The sequence below is a fragment of the Passer montanus genome, unplaced genomic scaffold (assembly GCF_014805655.1).
Source record: "Passer montanus isolate IOZ18808 unplaced genomic scaffold, ASM1480565v1 scaffold20, whole genome shotgun sequence".
Taxonomy (NCBI): Eukaryota; Metazoa; Chordata; class Aves; order Passeriformes; family Passeridae; genus Passer; species Passer montanus.
In genome coordinates this window covers 6014424-6033783 of record NW_024366592.1, presented here as the reverse complement: position 1 = coordinate 6033783, position 19360 = coordinate 6014424, and the positions used below count along the sequence as shown (strand labels likewise).

Below are 19360 nucleotides of genomic sequence, written 5' to 3'. Positions count from 1 at the left end.
GATACTAGGAATAAATTCTCCCCTGTGAGGATGGCGACACCCTGGCACAGTATGCCAGAGAAGCTGTGGCTGCCCCATCCCTGGATGGAAGTGTCCAAGGCCAGGGTGGACAGAGCTTGGTGCAACCTGGGATGGGGGCAAATGTTCCTGTTAATGGCAGGGGTGGAATGAGACGAGTTTTAAAGTCCCTTCGAACACAAACCATTCTGTGATTCTTGAGTTGCTCCCACCAGAGCACTGGATGTGGGTTGTGTGCCGCTGACAGGAGGTGTTGGCTGTGGCATTTGGTGGCACCTCTCTGGAGCAAGGATGTGTTTGTTTGGTGTGGCTTTTGGTGGCATCTCTGGAGCAGGGATGTTCAAAAACCCTCCAGGGGCCTCACGCTGTCAAAAGCAGCAGCAACCCCACCATGCAGGAGACAGGGACAGTGGGGAGCAGTTTGTGCCACCTCATCCTGCTCTCCCCTCCCCTCCTGGTTAGGGATGACCACTTGAAAATACAGTCCTGCTATGCTGGAAGAGAGGGGCTGGGTTTCTGGACTGCTTTGCAAAGATGAATATTCTTCAAAACCTCTTGCTCTCACAGTCTTTGATCTGGCCTGTTAAGCGGGATAAAAAGATGCATCAGTCATCACAGCAACTCATTTTTGGTTTTTCTTCTTTCTTCTACGTCCACCTCAAGAGAAGGAAGGAGAACCAGGTACACACATCCAGTCATTAGAGGAGTACTTGGCTTATCTCTCAGGACAGAAAGCAAAGTAAATATTTCAAGGGACAGCCTTAACTTTTCTGAACAACACTTCCCAGGGAAGATCAAGGCACTGCTCATACGTGTTTGGGCAGGGGGAGCCTGCAGGTTTCATTTCCTGACTGAGAACAGCTGCTGTGTGCTGTGCTTAGGTATCATGGCTCTTAAAAAGAAATAGCCTTGTAGCAATGATTGCACCAACAAATTTGGCATTCCTGCTTTTATATTAAATTTTTTTATTGAGATGATGTAATTACAAGCATTTTAAAAATTATTTGCAACTCACTGGCCCTGAGAATAGGCTTGTTTTTGTTTTGTTACATTCATTTGATTCAGTCCCTTAACCCCACACCTTAAAAAAACAAAAGCCATCATCAATAAAAACACTAGAATTTTATTTTTTTTAAAAAAAGACCTCAAACTCTGGATTCGCGTACAGTTGCAGTCTGACAAAAAAGATCTGGAGAATGCATAAGTGGAAATATGGGGAGGATGGCAGCAACTTAGTGTTCACAGAAAGGGCCCCAGTAGTGTTCTCTGGATGGAGAGGCAGTCAACAGGTTTCAAACTTTAATGAAGAAAATATTCTGCTGTGGAACTGCAGCATGTCCTACCTGACTGACCTGTGGCTTGCTGAGGCTTGCAGCAAGCTGATGACAATGAAGGTCCCACTTAACCTTTGCATAACCACTTAACACTCAGAACCTTTGCTGGGTGCTGAGGCTGGCAGGGATCTGGCCAAACCCTCTGTGCTCAGGCAGGGCCAACCAGGTGCAGTTGCCCAGGACCATGTCCAGGTGACTTTTGTGTATCTCCAAGGATGAAACGCTTTCTCCCTTTCCCCCACTTGCTCTGGTGGCAAAGGCAGAAAGTTTGGCTGTTTTGCTGCTGGCAAATTCTACACTGGGAAATCAGAAGCTGGGGGAGGGGAGGAAGGCAGGTGTCAGTGTTGGTGGAGACAGTGTTACCTCTGCTAGCCCTGGCAGGCAGCCACGCATTCCTATGGCTCAAGATGTCTTTGCATTCCCATGGATCTGCCAGTGGATGTGAGGTCAATGGGAATCTCCCTCCTGCAGCTGCTCTGGCCTGCCATTACTTTATTTTTAGTCACACCTAATAAACTCACTTCAAGACCCCAAGAGCAGCTCAAATCCTGCAGTTCCCACAACAGGCCCCAAGGCCCTGCAGTCCTGGCAGCTCCAGTGTCACCCACACCATTCCCTTTGGCACCTGGAGACCTGGCAGGAGACAGGAGGGGCCTCTGTGGGACTGGCCTGTTCCAAGGTCAAAGGCTACTTTCCTTCCAACTAGCATCAGCCTTGAGAGAACTCCTTCTCTGTGGCTGTGATGACATTGTCTTAAGATGTCCTTTATGTGTGAACTGGGAAGAGTTTCCAACAGCCACAAACATTTTTTCCCCTTTGACTTAGATTCTGCAAGTGCAAGTGATTGCATTTCTTTGTAAAGGTGAACCTTTCCACTATAAACTTTCCCTACAATGCATGATTTTCCTGTCTTACCCAGTGCTGAGGATGGGCTTAATTTGGTAGATAATGGTGAAAAATGGGTGGATTGTCTCTGCTTCTCTGTATTCTGCAGTGTGCACCTTGGCCATGACAAAAAGCTGTGACTCATCAGAGCACTTTATGCAGAAAGTCTCTATTGTTTTTTTCTTGTCCCTCACTGTCTTGTAACAGCAGGCTGAAGAAAATAATGCAGCTATGCAGTTGTCTAGACCACAGCAGTAAAGAGGATGAATCATCCTCTGCAAAAACCTTCTCTTGCTACCACTGGACACCCAAGGATCCAGCTAGAGCCCTTCTTTACATTGGTACTTCTGCTCACCCTCCATCTGTCACCACTTCACTCCAGCTGCTGAGACCTGGCTGCAACTTGGGGGCCCTTGAGGAACGTGGCAGAGTAAGGTCCCTGTGGGCTCACAGGACCTTAGGATTCAGATCTGTGACTACTGAAGTCCCACAGTGCCTCCCAATCTCACACCTCATGAGCTCCAGCAACTTCAGAGGCACGACAGAGACAGGTGACACATTGCTAAAAAACACTCCCCTGTCCATTATTTTGAGGCAGAACAGATCAACTACGTGGTGTGCTGGGACTTGTAACTTACTGACTGTGATTTTATAGAAAAACGTGGCTGGGAAAAGCTCAGGGAGAAATGTACACCCCGTCATTCCTCATCAGATACAGGCTCAGAAAAATCTCTCCTTGTTGTATGATGCTTATCTACACCCTTAACAAAGCTGTTCCTTCTACGACCTGTGACTCAATATTAAGTCTTTGGTGAGATTGGCCTATCTCTGTTTAAACACAGGGGACACTGTTCATTGCCCAGTGCCATTTTTTCCTGGATAGATTAACCCTCCTGTTAAATATGTGGAAAGAGTAAATGTCGTGTTGGTTTAATAGCTGATAAAAGCTCTATCATGGGAATGTACCATGTTTTTTGGTTGAAATGGATTAGATTAGCCTTTTGATTTTTCCAGATCTAGTTTCTTTTATGTTTCCATTAAAGAGGCTTTCTGCTTTTAATGCACTGCTGTGGACGTGCTTTCTTTCAGGCACCATGTGATTCCTGCAGTTTTCCTATAACCTTCTCCCTCTGCAAGCATCATTTCTGCTGCTAGATCTTCCTTCCATCAAAGGACCACTGCTGATGGATCACTGGACACCACAGACATTCCTGTCCTGGTGGTCCAAGCTGTGAAATGAACCAGGCCAGCAGTTTCTCTTGTTTGGGCATCAAGGACTGCTGAGCTTTCTGTGACCAAACCAGGCACAGCTCTTTGCCTCATGCCAAGCACCCTCAGTGCAGCAAACCAAATGGAGGCACCTTGCAACCAGAACAAAACCCCAAACCAAGAAAGCAACACAGCTGGAGGGTTTGTTTTTCTCTTGTTTTAAAACATGTTAAAAACAGGCAAGCTGGGACAAGCTTCCTTGATGGCAGAGCTGTAGGATGGGGCAGGGCAGTGGGAGGCATAAAAAAATAATCCCAAAACAAAGCCAAAATCAATTACAAGATATAAGTATAGCTATTTGGTCTCTAGTTCTCTAACATCAGATTTTGGAGTGGTGAATCATCTACCTCTCCAGCAGCACAAAAATGATCCTGGAGAGGCTTCTGAGTAATACAAACCATGTGATGAGTCCCTTTGCTTTCTCCCTGTGATGTAAGGAACAGTCCTTCACCTTTCACCCCAAAATTGCTAGCAGGTATGAGAAACACCCCTTCCTTCTGTAATTACAGATGCTTCAGTCTTTCTTTTTATAGAAAACTCTGAACTGAAATTCACAACCCTGCATTGTGAATATACTGGGGGGAATTACATATATATTTTTATATATATATACATATGGAACTTTTAGATATATATACACACATATATATGTATTTGTCCCCACCCTCCCTTCCCCCTCCTCCATTCTACCACTTCTTTGCTAGAAGGAGGGAAAATGTTAACTGATAGTCACTTGCAGAGGTTTGTCACATTTATTTTTCTCCTCTCTGGAGCACTTAGGTGATTGGTTTTGGTCCGTATTCCAGCAGTTAACAGCCACTCGGAGCATTCTTTGTGAGCCCAAGCTATGCTGGGATGACAGCCCAGCCTACATGTGAAGGGTGTCTCCTCTTCATTTGACAGGTATGTGTGAGATATTCTTTTGGTAGCTTCAACACATTTCCCAGTGGCAGCACATATAAATTGATCCAAGCAAACTGGAAGCCTTGAGCAAATCCCTTCTGTGTTGCTATTGTTTATGCAGTGTTGTGTCATGAGACTTGCACAGAAAATAGGAGCACTCTATTTCCATAGGAAAGCCTTCCAAAAACAAAAAACCAAAAAAGAAGAAGCATAATCTGGTGTCTTGTCCTATGTGAGATAAGGAAAGTCAAACTGCATGTTTATTAGGGAAAAAAATGACAAAAAAACCCCCAAAACTGAAACAAACCAAAAAGAAAGAAAAAACTCAAGGGAGACTTTGTAGGAACAGTGAAGTAGTGCATAAGTCCAGGCTTTCTCCCCTTTGCTTTCCTGCCAGCACCACTTCTGCCAGTTAGTTTGTTTTGTTAAGGTGCTTCAGGTCGTGCGTGGTCTTCAAGCTAAGCAGCGACCTCAAGTACTGCTCCTGTGTTGTTGCTTCCCCTCCCAAACCGTGCCGACCGTCAGGCAGATGTTTCTCCCCTGGACCCACAGAGGTGCTGCACCTGTTTCCTTCAGCACTCATCTTCTTGGTATATTTGTTCATCCAGTTCCTGGGATTCAAGGTGCTCGAGGCGGTCTGTCCGGCCACTCATGATCTCATCTGGGGTCTTCATGAACCTGCACAGCAGAGAAACAAGCGCATTTCTCAGGGGTCTCAGCTTTTGTCTTCATCAGGTTATTGAGACCCCTGAGCTCTACATTTCCCAAGATAATCTTTGCTGTACCCTCCCAAAGCCTTAGCATTTCCCAGCCTCTCCCCAGGCGTCTTCCCTCCTCCATACCTTGAAAGGAAACAAAGAAATCACCAGTCTTTACCCTGGCTTCTCAAAAGCCCAAATCTGAACAAAACCCATAGATTTTTCCAAAGAATTACATTTATTTAGTCTCCCTCATATTGTTCACTGTTTTCATGTCAGATGGCAGCTTGGCCCAGGTACACTCATGTGTGGTGTCTGGTGACAGAGACATGAAAGGTGTTTATGATCAGCACATTTCAAAGCACAAGCCCTTGCAAAGTGTGGGGAGGCACAGGGTTACTGGTTTGTGCAGGTGAGCGAGAAGAACATGACACACCAAACGAACAAAGGGGGAAAAGCCAAGGTCCAACTCAGAATAAGCTCCAGGAATGGAAAAACCCTGAAGGAAAAAGGTTTAGGGCTAGAGAACTGTAAGCAAGGACAGTGTTTTTTCCTGTGTGCCTGTAGAAAGTGTGACTGCAGTGAGGCAGCATCCTCTGTAGAGAATGCCACAGCTCCCAGCACCAGTGTCTCAAGGCAGAAAGTCTGCAGGGTGCTGGAGACAGGAACTGCCTCTGGGGAGGCATGGCAGCAGCAGGAAATGAGAAAGGACATCCACCAGCCTGCATAAGTCTGCAGTCTTGGTTTTTGCCAGGACACTATTGTGTACCACTGCACAGAGGTAGCACAGAAAGGCTCTGCTTTTTTATTTTCAATTTTATGATGTAGGAAGAGAGACACAGGAAGGATGAAACCCTGGTTTCAACACAAATCAGTTTCCCAACTCCCAAGCACTTCTGGAGAAATTAGGATGAAAGATGTTTATGCTGGAAGTGGCACAAAATTTCAGTCTTTCATTAACAGTGCACTGGTTAACATGCAGCAGTATGACATGTGTTAATTGTAAGAGCTGATTTTATTTCAGGTTGATGATATGCTCAGTATGCTTCCCCAGTGAAAACAAAAACAACCAGCAGAGCCTCGTTACTATCACTGACTCAGAATGGTCACTGCTAGAGCCTCTCAGCAAACACAGCATAGCCTGGAACTAACCTTTTGCCATCCCTTCTAATTTTAGAAATCATGTGCATATAAGCATTTAGGGGGAAAAAGAAGGGCTATGACTCACTGCTGTGTCACTGCTGGAAAAATGCTGCTGCAACAAACAGTGTTACAGTGGTGAAAAACTTGTATGCAGGACTGGTGAATCAGTGCCTGGCTACACAGTGCACCAAAGCCCAGGGCCAGAATGTGCCCTGATTTACACCCTGTGCCTGTCCTGTCAGCCTTGCATGGCAATGAAATCTAAACACAGAGTGGTCCCACTGCCATGGGACCCCTCCCCTTTCCATGTGGGGCATGGGCCCATGTGAGCTGCACCACAGGACTTTGGGTATTCCTTCTGGTCTGTGCTTTAAGCCACGTCAAGGAAAGCACACTGTGGGTATTTCTAATAGCATTTGATTACATAAAAAAAAAAAAAACAGACAAAAAACAACCCAAAACTGCACGAAAATTAAGACTTGCTATCTGTGACTTATTTTGTTGCAGAAGACACCCAGCCAACCTATTAGAAATCCTTTTCTGACTCCATCTTACTTAAAGCTCCATACAGATATCTGCAGATGACAACAGCCTGCACATTAAAGTCACATTGCCTATTATTTCTCTGCTTGCAAGGAATAGCCAAGAAAGGCACATTAATAACTTGATTTTTTGCAGCTGTTCTTTTTCTCTTCAGATATAAATAGGTCTAAGAAAACAACATCAAAAAGTTTTTATTGGGAATTGTGCAAAGAAATGTTTTGCTGGGTTTTTTTTTCCCAGTTTCCAAAGGAAATGAAGTTTATATAGCTCATGTTTTATGCTCTCTGGTGACCTTTGAATCTGTTGGTCAAATTGGCCAAGTCTGTCAGAGCAACTGATGTCTCTAAGGGCATTCAGTTAAAATGGTTTTGAGAAAACAGGCAGCCTGGTTGAGAAGAGATGGACTCCTGTTTTGGGTATGCCCCCACTCAAAGGAAGGCTTCAAGAGAAGCACATTCAGTGTTCAGCATCAGGAATTCCCCCAGAGCAATGCAGTCTTCACACAAGGCCACAGAGATACAGGTACCCTTGGTACTGCTGGAGCAACCTTGTTTTAACTTTCCACCAGAAAAAAATTTACTCCTGAACACTTGATTTTGCCCTTGACTGCTTCTTTCCTTCACTCTCCTTCCCACATCTATGTTTCCCTCTAAGAGCTGACATAAACAAGTCGTTCCAGAGAACCCTTTTCCAGCTGAAGAGAGTTTGAGTGCTAACACAGTTCTGTTAGCTATTTAAGAAAACAAATTCCAAGACTGCCTTCCTATTGTTATCATGTCCAAACACACTGCTAGATGCAGGCCACTGACAGCACAGCAGTCTTTGGTCTGAGTTCAGTGCTCTGAGGGTCAGACATGCACTAGGATTTGCTGGTGTTGTCTGAAGAGGAGGGGAGTGCTCTCACTCTGTGCCATCAGCACTCAAGTTTGTACAAGTAGCTCCCTGCTTTTATGCTGTTTCAGGCTCTATTTCCTAAATTCTTGGTTGTATCATCCAATCAACTGCACTGGGTTTTATGAACAGCTCTTGCAGCTCCCTCTCTTCCTTCAAGGCAGCACCAAAGACTGGTCATTGAGTGCTTCTCTTCTGTGATGCCCTTGAGGAAATGCCTGATCCACACTCAGCTTTCACAGGCAGCTGTGTTTGAGAAGTCCATTTGGAGTAGGTTTTCCAGCAGTTTGACTGAACCCATTTATCTAAGGTCTTAAACAATGGCACAGCCTGCACAAAGCAGTGAAAAGACTTCTGTTGTCTCCACTGATCATTGAGACAGGCCTGTGTTTTTTGTAAATTGGTGTGGCTGCCTTAAAAGTTGGGAAGCACTGCTCTGTACAGCTTTTACAAATGTATGGCCATCTTCACCTGTGTCATAACTGTGGCACACACACAATTCCCTCTTCCATCCTCAAAAACTAACTGTCCATAGAAAGAAATGGCAAAGAAAGAAAATTACCTGAACAAAAGCCTTTGTCCTGGCTCCTTCCGGATAATATTTAGTTTGTAGTAGTGGCGTAGGGCTCTGGACATTTTCTCGTAAGTCATATTTGTTCTGTTCTGTTTTTTTCAAAAGAATAAAGAAAAAAAAGTGGTGAGATGATTCATTAAAACCTTCCTAAGCCCCAAAATGAGCTGCAGGACCATGCCAGCTACCTAAAGTAACCAAGACAGTAAAAAAAAAATACATGTACCATTTTTTGCTGTTTGCAGACCCATTCTGCCCCCACAGCCCTCATCACCTAAGTTTTGTGGGTCTCTTTCCACACAGGACAATTTAAGCAAGGAATTTAACAAGAATTCCAAGCAAGGCTTTTCTAAAGTTTCTTGGAACACAGGTAACAAAAGCCGTAATTAACTACAAGAGGAGACATTAGGTGGAGAGGGATGCTCATGCCAAGTGGGATGGGACAGGCCTGTTCTTAATGAAAACAGCTTTTATAAAAGCCTGGGTGTAGTGGCTGAATCTGTCAGCAATCCCTGCTTGGAGCACTGTTCCTGTGGGATTCCCCTGCATTAACCAGTTAATGCTCACAGAGCACTGACAGCCTGTTTGTCCTCTTGTTGTACAGCTGTAAGCCAAGAAACCAGTTGCTTCTGTGACAGATCGTCCCAGCATTAACCAGTTAATGCTCACAGAGCACTGTGGGCACTGACAGCCTGTTTGTCCTCTTGTTACACAGGTGTAAACCAAGAAACCAGTTGGGTTGTGCATCTGCTTCTGTGACAGATCCTCCCCTTCATTCTGGGAGCTGCTGGCCCCAAAGGCCATGGCCAGAGCACTGAGGTATACTGAAGTGTGAGATGATTCATTGAAACCTTCCTAAGCCCCCAGAGGAGATGGCTCTGCTGAAGCTGAGTGTCACAAGGAAGAAGTGACAGGCACTGGCAGCAGAGCTGTACGTGGGCAGCCCCCAAATTAGTGACTTGGAAGAGCAGGATCAGCCCCTTAGGCTATGCCTAGACGAAGGAGCAGTGTCTGCTGTCTGGCAGAGACTCCCAGCAGAGACAACTCTGCTGCCAAGGCTGTGTGTGCACGAGGGTAAAGCAGCCGCCTCGCCATGGGCAAGAAATGCCAAAACAGCAGAAGCACGTTTTTGTTCTGGGAGGCTCCATCAGGAGTTTGGCTTCACCAAAGGAGACTGATCCACCTGCCCAAAACACCCAGGAAGAGCAGAACCCCCTCTGCTTGCCATGCCTACAATAACTCTGCAATGGGAGGCCACATCAAGAACTCCTGTGGCAATGAAACACTAACAGGGACAAAGTTTTCCCTGCAAAATCTAGACTCCTCTTTGGGAACCTCCCTGAAATGCTGTTTGTGCTTCTTCCATTTCTTACATGCTGAAAGGCCACTGGGTTGCTCAAGTGGCCAGCGGTCTGAAGAAGTCTCAGTTTTAAACAGCAAGCATGAGACCTGATGGCATGGCCCAAAAATTAATGTGCAGGTTGGGTAAGCTGCTAAGTTTAATAAAATTCCCATTAGTTCATAGCTCCAGCATGTTCAGAACCACGCAGATGACAGCACAACCCTGTGCTGTGTCAGCTACTCCTCCCAGTTTTGTGTTGTCTGAGAATCTGTCCCATCATCCAGGTCATTAAGGGATATACAGCACTGCCCCCAGAATCAATCCCTGGGGCAAAATGACTAGTGACCGGATTTTGTGCCACTGATCACCATCTTTGCAGCCCAGCTCAGCCAGTTTTCAACCTACCTCACTGTATTCTTGTCTAGGTCATTAATTAGTCTGTCTTTGAAGCTAATGAGACTATTATTGCACTACTATTATAGCTATATATGAAGCTATTATTATGTTTCAAAAGCCTTTCTAAAATCAAGATAAGCTATATCCACCATTCTCCCTGAATCCACTGAGCCAATAATCTTGTTACAGATGGATATCACAGTGGTCAAGCATGATTTCCCTTTTGTAAATCCATCCTGACTATTCACACATTCTTATGAATATACTTATATACATATACAGAAATATCTATACATAACTCAGCCCCAAACTATAAAAATCAGTATTGGTTTTCCAGAGAACAAACCAGGACCTGCCCTCTTAGAAGGAAATACATAATCCTGCAGCATTTGGTGTCAGGGCAGTGTGTGGAATCTGGGAGTTGCTGCACACAGGAACACAGAAAGCTCCTGCTCTGTAGTACAGAGCTCCTTGTAAACTACATCTCACCAGAATATCCTCAGCATCAGGTTTTGAGAAGAAGTAAGATGCCTTGAGAGAGAAGGACTGTTAATTCTTGCACTCCTTATAATTTTATAATTACATGCATTTATAACTAAAGGCCTTTAAACCAAACCAACAAGTTCTCTATATGAAGAATAGGTTTTAGTGCTTCAGGATGGACGCTGTGTATTTCTAATGTACATAGAATAAAAGATTACAGTTTTCCAGTAGTAATTTATATGCCATTTTTTCTTCTTTCCCCCCACTTATAACTGAATCCTGTAATGCTACAAGGGGCAAAGTGCTGCAGGAGGAAGATTGCACTGCTTCCTTACCTTGTGGTTTCCCCACAGACGGGCCAGCCCATTGGGATCCACTATCCGAAATATTTTGGATTCCTTATCTTCCCATCGGATGAAATTTTCGTACCGGCTGTCAGAAAGCAGCTGATAAACATAATCCCAAAGCAACCTACAGTCTGTGAAGAGAGAAGCAAGAAAATAATTACTTTTCCTTTCTTTTCCTTGTGATTGATTCTGGAAGAGATGGATGTATAGTGAAAGGACAGCTGGGATCAGGGCTGAAACAGCTGCTGTGACCTGAAATGAAAATGGCTTGGCTGGTATTGAGGAATGTTTGCAAAATGGACTGGAATATACAGCCTCTTCTGATGCATCCCAGTTCCCCTGAGCTCACAGAGCATCTCCATCTCATCAAAAGCTGTGTGAGGTGACCTGCTGGTCTTACTTGTGTGTTTATGGTTGTAGTGAAGCACATGAAGCTCACACTGTTGGCCCTGATGCTGTTGCTGGCTGTTTTAGTGGAGAAATCACAAATCCTGCAACCTGCTCTCCCTGCTTGAGGCTGCCCCTTTCTGTGCTAACATGTGAGCCTAAAGCAGGGGCAATATCACAGCTTTCCTTTGTAAACTCCATGTGATATAACACTGACAGCTTCTCCCATTTTCAATTTAATTTTTTGTTTTACTTTTTGAGGTTCCTGAAAAGAAAAAACACCTAAGTATTATAATTACTTGAGTGCTATTGAGAGGTTAAATACTTTCTATTTGGATAATTGAATTCAAATTTCCTCTTGGCAAACACTCCTTAGGTCGCTAATTAAAGGTCTGACAGACACTTAAGTTTTAGTTTAGTGTTTTTCAGTTCCATGGCAGTCTCTTGAGACTGAGGAAGCCAAGAACTGAGCTGCTCCTACTTCCTGTTTGCAGTGTGTGTGTGCAGCACAGAATAACTGGGAATATGGAATATGGAATGTGAATTGTGCAGAGCTGGGGGCTCTGCTGCTGTCAGAAACAACAGGGTTTTCACAGATCAGCTCTCCAGATTTCTGAGGTGGCTGTGGGGTTGCATTTTACTTTGAAAGCAATACCAGCCTCTGAGAAATGGCTTGTTAGAGTTGTTCAAGGGCTGGCAACCAAAGAGATCCAGCTTCTAAATGCTAAAATGGATTCTTGTCAGCCTGTCTTTCTATTCCTGTCGGTCTGTCTGGGGCTGGCATGTGTTAGAATGGGCATGATGACATGGGAATATAAAATAATTTTTGAGACAGGATATGAATAACACATTTAGAGCACACCTGAAATGGATAGAGATTTTAAAGTTATTTTCCCATTTCCAAACTGCAAAGAGTATCTCTGACAGCAGTACTGTCTCTAAAAGCAGAGTTTAGTTTGCCAGTGCCCTTGCTTCAGTCTCTCCCTGCCAGTCCTACAAAGAATAAAGCATTTTGGCAAAATGGCATCTGGCAAAAATCACAGGTTCCCATTCTGGCTGAAACCTACCCTGATGGGTCACCTCATCCCTGACATCTACAACAGGAGAAATGTGAAAGCAAGAGACAAGACTTTTTGATTGGAAAAACCTTCTATTCATTAACATTTTTCATAGAAAAACATTTTCCCCAGAAAAATGTTCATCCCCATTTGAGATTTTTCTAGGTGTTAATTTAAAAAATAAAACCTGGGTACAAGTCTCCCTGGACTAAGTGAAAGATCTGAAAACTGAAGTTGAATTCTACCACTTGAATTTCTGTCATCCCCCCTCTCACAAATTCACAAAACAATTCTTACATTGTCTTTCTGTCAGTGTTTTTGCACACACACACACATAAGAAAAAAGTTTATTTTCTAGACTTCATTTATGATTCAAGACGAGGGAGATTATATTGTTCTTCTGGTCTGTGCCTTTTAATATTGTGGGAGGTTTTCAGAAAAGGGTAGTAAGACCCTGCTTAAATGCTTCTTTGACATGCATGCAGTTCATTCCAGAACATTGTCAATGCAAGAAGTGCACAGAAAATGTCTTTTTTAGTGCAAGAATCCTTGGAGTCAGCTGGAGGGATGGTGCTCCTGAAGAAGCCAGTCAATGTCAGGCTTTGTCATATTCTTGAATGTTCAACCCAGGGCAGACAACCTCCAATTACAGCACGTTTCAGATCATATTTACAGTTCTGCAGAGATATGATTTACACTCCTCTTACTTTCACCTCATAATTTGCAATAGGCAATCTTATTTTTAATCTCTCTCTCCACATTCAAACACATACCCTGGAGCCCCTTCTGCACAAAACCAAAGAAGCACACAAAAAAATCAACCTGAGATGTCTAGGTGGAAACAAAGAGAGCTTCAGATGCTAAGAAGAGCTAGTATTCAAGTGCAGATTTAGGTTTTTTATTGTTCACTTAGTTTTTAGGATGGATTCAGGCAAAGCTTGAACATAAATACACCTCAAGTGAGAGAAACAGAGCTGCATCTTGAGATCTTCACAAGAAAAATCATAAGTGATCAAGGGACCCATCCCATATTCTCAACTGACTGAGCTGCTCAGACTTGCAGAGGTATTTAGTAGGTGGTGGAATTTGCAAAAAACCCCAACCACCCAAGTATCTGAGACTGCTGTTTGCTTCAACAATAACACTGAAAATCCTTGAAAACTCTGCTTGGTTCCTACAACCACTTAAAAACTCGATTTCAAACCATATGGCTGTCTATCAGCAAATGTAGATATATGACTCAGTTACAGTAATTTACTGAGCATCAAGGCAACTGTGGTAACTGTTTCAAGCCACTGCAAATAGGAAATAAAAAGCATTAAACAGCAGCAGAAAAGATTCAGGCTCACTGCGTTTCTTCTCCCCAGAGCTGAGAGCTCCAAGCACACAGTTAGTTATCCTGGAGCAGCTGATGCTTTGCAGCACACGTTAGCTATGGATGAGCTCTGCTTGCACAGGACCTAAAGCAGCTTGCCTTCTTCTAGTTTCACTTGGGATCCCTTTAGGAACTTGAGCACAGGCACTCAAGGGTTTTTTGTTTCTTTTTAACCACAGATGGTTGCCCTACATATCTTTCTCCACAGATTGCACAGTAAAAAATACAAGGTCTGGAGGGTTCTCCCTGACTGACAGAGGATCACTAATTAAATAATCTACCAGTAGAGACCATCTTTAATAGGACATTAGAGACAATGAATTGAGGCTACCTGGTAACCCTTAGAGCTTGGATTACAGTAGAGCCCATCAGCAAGTCTGTGAAATTGTCAAAACCCAAGAAGAGGCGATGCTAGAAAATGCTTTCAAAAGGAGCTCCTCTGCTAGGAAAAGAGGCAGCTCCACAAAAGGCTGCTGGACATGACAGACAACGTGCTCAGGCACAGGGTGGGATTCTTGGGCCAGCACTTGGACTTTGATGATCCTTGTGGGTGCCTTCTAACTCAGGATGCTCTATGATTCTATGATACAGAAAGTTGCATTCTCCAGAAAGGTCAAAATGTGATGTGTATTTTTAGGAAGGACAGAGGAAATGGAGAGAAGGACTTGTATGTGGCTGGTTGTTTTGTAAATGTCAATCACTTGTATGAGGGAAGTCTGGGTGGTGGAAATGACTCCATGAAGACTCAATGCCTTCCTTGGCTGTCAGAAGGCCTCTGAAGGAGGTGCTGCATGAGGGGACTCTCCACAGGGTGTGTGTTTGCTTGGCTAGTGAGTAATAGCAAAAAGCACATGGATGTTGCTGAGGCCAAGCAAGTTAAAAAGTGTGGGAGATTCAACTGGGGATTTGAGTCAGGGCTGGTACCTAAATTGTTTGGGCACGCTGTGATTTCCTGCCTTTTGGCTAAAATAAGCTTACTTAGAAAGCAACTATGCCTCTCTAGCACAGGGAAGCATCATTTCCCCCTAGCACACACAAACTTTTTTTTTAAAGTGAACTCAGATGGCTGAACTTTGGACATTATGCAGCTGCAGAGATTCAGCTGCAGATAGAGCTGGGACTGAGAAGCTTTAAGGTGATGTTGTTGGGAGTGGGAAGGTGGAGTGGGTGAATGGCCCCAGCAACGTGGAAAGGGCTCTTAAACACTGGCACTTCCATGCCCTACTATTTTCTCAGCTGTAACACTAAGCAAGTCTGAACTATGTAATTAGCTGGGAATTAGGGCAAACTGCAGCTTCAAATGGAGAGGTATGGCTACAACTTTCCTCCTGCAGCTAATGCTTCCAGAGGGACCTTTACAGTTATGTACAGGGTAGTGATAAGGTGCAGAGCACTTAGCTGGTTCTCAGATTGTCTGCCATAAGCACTGCCCTACATGTGCAAGAGGCAGCAGTTTCCCACTCCTGCTAATAAAAACCATGTTATTACTAATTGATTAGGCACAGTCTTCTGAATACACACCTAAAGAATACCAGCATATAAATACTTCCTAAGAGCTACATGATAGTAATAAAAATCCCTTAGAATTGAAATACCATCTCAGAATGATTTGTAAATGAAACATTACAGATGTTAGGTTCCTAGTATTTTGATATTTGTCCAGCCATTACAAATTACTTCTCCAGTATAATTTGGTCAAGGTCATCTTCATGTTGCAGTAGTGAGAGGTCTCACCTCTGTGCTCCCTAGGACTAAATAATGCTGTTAACAACACAGGCATATGCATGCTAAAGACCTCTTTTGTTCAGGATATAACATTCCCCATCACTGAAATGTTACTTAAAGCACACGCTCTGAGCCCTCTATTGTTTAAATGAGACCCCTGGTGCAGAGCTGGCCCTCTTCATGCAGTCACTACCAAAACCCTCTGTAACCACAGAAATGTTTTGTGAGACCCACCCACATCTTGTACTGGAGAGCATTATATAAAAAGTGTTTGATCTGGCTGATGACTGCCTTGGAACCCAACATGGCTCCACACAGGAAGAGATGCCAAAGGAATGTTGTCATACTCCCTCTGACATCAGCTGAGGCCTTACCCCTTGCTGGGTAGGTTAGCTTAAAATCTCTCCAGCATGATATAATTTGATTTAAATGGTTCTGTGATTTCTACCAGCTGAAGAGTTCTCCCAAGCTCTCAGCCCCATTTATTTTACAAATTGATTTGTGCTTCAGCTGCATTTGTTCAGAGTAAAGCAAACAATGGCTGTTCACAACTGAAACCAATGAATAGGATCCTGGAAGTTCTCTGGCACTCTAGTTTCTCTAAGTACACCTGAAGTGTGTGTGAAGACAACATGGTGATGCTCATGGTGTCAAAATGATGAAATGATGTAATTCACAATCACTGGAGCTGGGGAAGGGCTTTCAGTCCCACAAAGTCTCTGACCTCGGGAATGCCACTGTCAGAGTCCTGGGAATGGTCTGACTGGGGAGTTTCCTTAACAGACATGCTGCAGGAGCATTATGCTGTGTTGAGATGCAGTCCAGCCTCAAGATCTATCCCAGACATGTTCATTTTAGCGGAGAAAACCAAAAGAAAAAGGTAACCATGTCTTCTGGGTAAGGGTTCAAATGGCTCTGAGGCCTGGGGCAGCATTTACCAGACCTGAGATGGAGCATCCTGGTCATCAATGTCTGTTAATCCATGTCCAGGTCACTGAGGGAAAATAGTTTTCTTTCTGTGAATGTTGCTGCTGGAAGCAGGATGGTAAGCTGGTACAGTAAAGCCAATGTTTTTTTGTGGAGAAACCTCTTGACAGACAACTGTTTGTTCAGCTCAGTAAATTCAAGCTGGGGCTGAGTAAAGAGGTTGCCAGATCACACAATACAACAGTTACATGTTGCTTCTGTCTTGTACCCAAACTCTAAATGGGAGATCAGGCAGAAGGAGAGAAGAAACCTGAGACAGTCATGCTGCTAACAGTTGTACTGTGAGGTTGTAAAAAATAACACAGCAAGATGAGGCCAAACTGTGTCTTTGGCAATAAAAACTTGTACAGGGAAGGAGGATCCAAAATACACCCCATGTAGTTGTAGAAAAGAGCACTGAAATCACAACGAATATGTCATAGATGGATCACAGAGCATTTGATAGATGAAGACTTGGAAAGCTAAAGACTGTTGTATTAAAAACAGTATTTTTTCTTCCTGTCCTCTTCTGCTCCATCCCCATCAAAGAGCAGGGCATTTTCAGTCTTATCTTCAAGTGCTGTTCTTTTTCTGCTCCCCCACAATGGCAGAAAAGACTCCTGCTAAAGACACCTGTCTCTGATTCTCCTGTGGCTTTTCCTCAGCTTTACTGCTCATGAAAGGCAATGACTGGAAAATAAATTCAACCTCTGCCTGTTCACACACACTTACAAACACCTCACAACCTCTCTGACATCAGAAAACCAGCCAAACACATTAATGATGGGAATTTAACAATTAAGAATGATGTTTTACCTTCAGAATTGTACTTTAGAGAAGTTGGCAAAAGCAGGAATTACTTAATTGCAGCAAAGGCGTTCCCAACAAGGGTAATAATTTTTAACCTCACAATGTGAGAATCTCTTCTATCTTCTGACAATTTAGTCTAAGATTTAGACTTCTGGTTTTTTTTCAAGTGCAGAAAATCATTCTCTGTCACAGATTGTTCCCTATGAACCTCACTTCTGTGCTCTCCCAGAAAGCCCAGAGTACTGCGGGAGGTGTGAGCATGGCTGGAGGACAAAGTGTGGTATGTTCTCAGGAAGTTCCTCCTGAAGGGACTTCATAAGCCATAAACTGGGTCCCTTGCCAAAAACTGAGATGTGACCTTCCCCTCTTGGGGTTAAAACTCAAAATTGAGACATGATCAAAGTCCCTTCCCCTTCCCTTCCCTTCCCTTCCCTTCCCTTCCCTTCCCTTCCCTTCCCTTCCCTTCCCTTCCCCTCCCCTCCCTCACCTCCAGGGAGATGGAAAACAGCCACACCAGTTTAATGGTTTGTATTTGAATGAACATAAACTGATGTGTGTGCTTGTAAGTGATTGGTATTAAAGCCAGACTTAAACAGGCCTGTCTCTGGAGACAGTGAAGAGTAGTGTCAGCACTGTAAACAAACAGTGTTCTCTCCTGCTTTAACTAAGAGGATTCAAAGACATCCAAGTTTGCTTTGTAGAAGAAAATCTGAATGACTGAAACAACTCTAGCCTAACGGAAGCGTGCAGTACACAAGGAAAATAAGGGACCTGTTTCCATTAAAAGGCAAATTTCTTAAAAGAGAGTGTAACATCCTGCTGACCCCAAGGGATGCTTAGGGTACTCTGAAGCCACTTATCTGTCTAGCCATGGGATGCAAATGGGTGCTACAGTACAGTAATGAGAAGAATGAAATCCAAACACCTGAGTTTTCCTCTGGCTTGGTCACTCCTGGCTTTTGAGCAGACCTGAGCAAGCCCAGACTGCAATTTCTGCTCCTGTAACTGTGCAGTAAGAATGAGACAGCTGTGAAGCAAGACATTTCACAGAAAATCTACAACCACCTATCCAAGCTATTGCTACTCAGCCATTGTTTGAGCTTGAGTGTCATTAGTTAAATTGGCAGGGAAGGCCCACTTTAGAAATTAATTGTTAATGCCACGTTAAGAGGACTCTCAAGGTTATAATGAAAACTCCTATGAATATGAGCTCTATGAGCTTGACTCTCATCCACACTTCAGTCTCTCCAGCAGTCTGGCTTTCCACAGGGCTCCAAGAGACATGGCATGTAGTGGAAATGTAAATGTATACATAACTGCAAGAACAAGTGATGAAACAGGCCAGTGACATTACCATTGTCATATCCAAATGGAAGTGACAGGCCAGCATTACACCAGGATTTTCATGTTCTTGCAGGGCTCCAATCTGCATGAGCTGCTGTGCTACAGGAAGGAAGGTCAGCTCCCTGGAAAACAGCTACTGAACTCCTACCACTTACAACTTAGAAGTGCCAAAGTGAAACAGTGCTTTGGCTTTCTCTAGGTTGCCAGTCTGTAACTTGAAATTGCTCAACTGCTGCGACCATCCTGTCAAAGCTGCCCCCCAAAGTCTGTGTCACCAAAGCCCCACCAGCCACTTCTGTGCTGTCACATCCTGCTGGGTTCATCACTCATGACAGTGGAGAAGACAGCCTTGGCAGTCTGAGGTGGGTACACAGGTAGGCTCCAGTGGTATTAGCAATGTCATGTGCTGTCCTGAAGATCAGCTGTGTGTTTGGTACACCCCAGATGTGGCTTGTCCTCCTGCTGCCAGGGCACACTGCTGACTCATGCAGAGCCTGGTGTTGAGCAGCATCCCCAGATCTCCCTGTGCAGGGATGCTCCCAGACATTTCTCTCCCCACTTCTATTTGGCCCAGCACTGCTCCACCCAAGTTGCAGAATCTATCAGCTGGAGTTGTCAGCTTTCATCCCATCATTCACAGCCCAATGCTCCAATCTGTACAGACTCCTCTCCAAGGCATCTTGTCCCTCAAGAGAGCCAACAGCATCTCCCCACTTTGGTATCATCAGTAAAATTGATAAAGGTGTGTTCAACTTCTGCATCCAGATCCCTGATAAATACATTGAACAGGACAGTCCTCAGAAGTGAGCCCTGTGGAACAGGGCCAGCCAGATGTGGCCCCATGCACTACAACCCCCTGAGCCCTGCCCTTA

The 19360-nt window shown here is 44.2% G+C and overlaps 1 protein-coding gene across 3 annotated transcripts in view; it reads right to left on the bottom strand.

The window, feature by feature from the left end:
- Positions 1–1121: 1121 nt before the first annotated feature.
- The window catches only part of ETV6 (ETS variant transcription factor 6), a 125556-nt gene continuing 107317 nt past the window's right edge, over positions 1122–19360 (bottom strand). For 2 of the 3 annotated variants that reach the window (XM_039708145.1, XM_039708146.1), the window contains 3 exons: positions 10812–10954; positions 8247–8347; positions 4637–5087 (listed from right to left, as the gene is read on the bottom strand). In XM_039708145.1, the coding sequence (XP_039564079.1) occupies positions 4982–5087; positions 8247–8347; positions 10812–10954 (350 nt within the window). In that variant the 3' untranslated portion in view covers positions 4637–4981. Of the gene's footprint in view, positions 5088–8246; positions 8348–10811; positions 10955–19360 lie in introns of all 3 variants that reach the window. The other variant, XM_039708144.1, reaches the window with a different exon arrangement.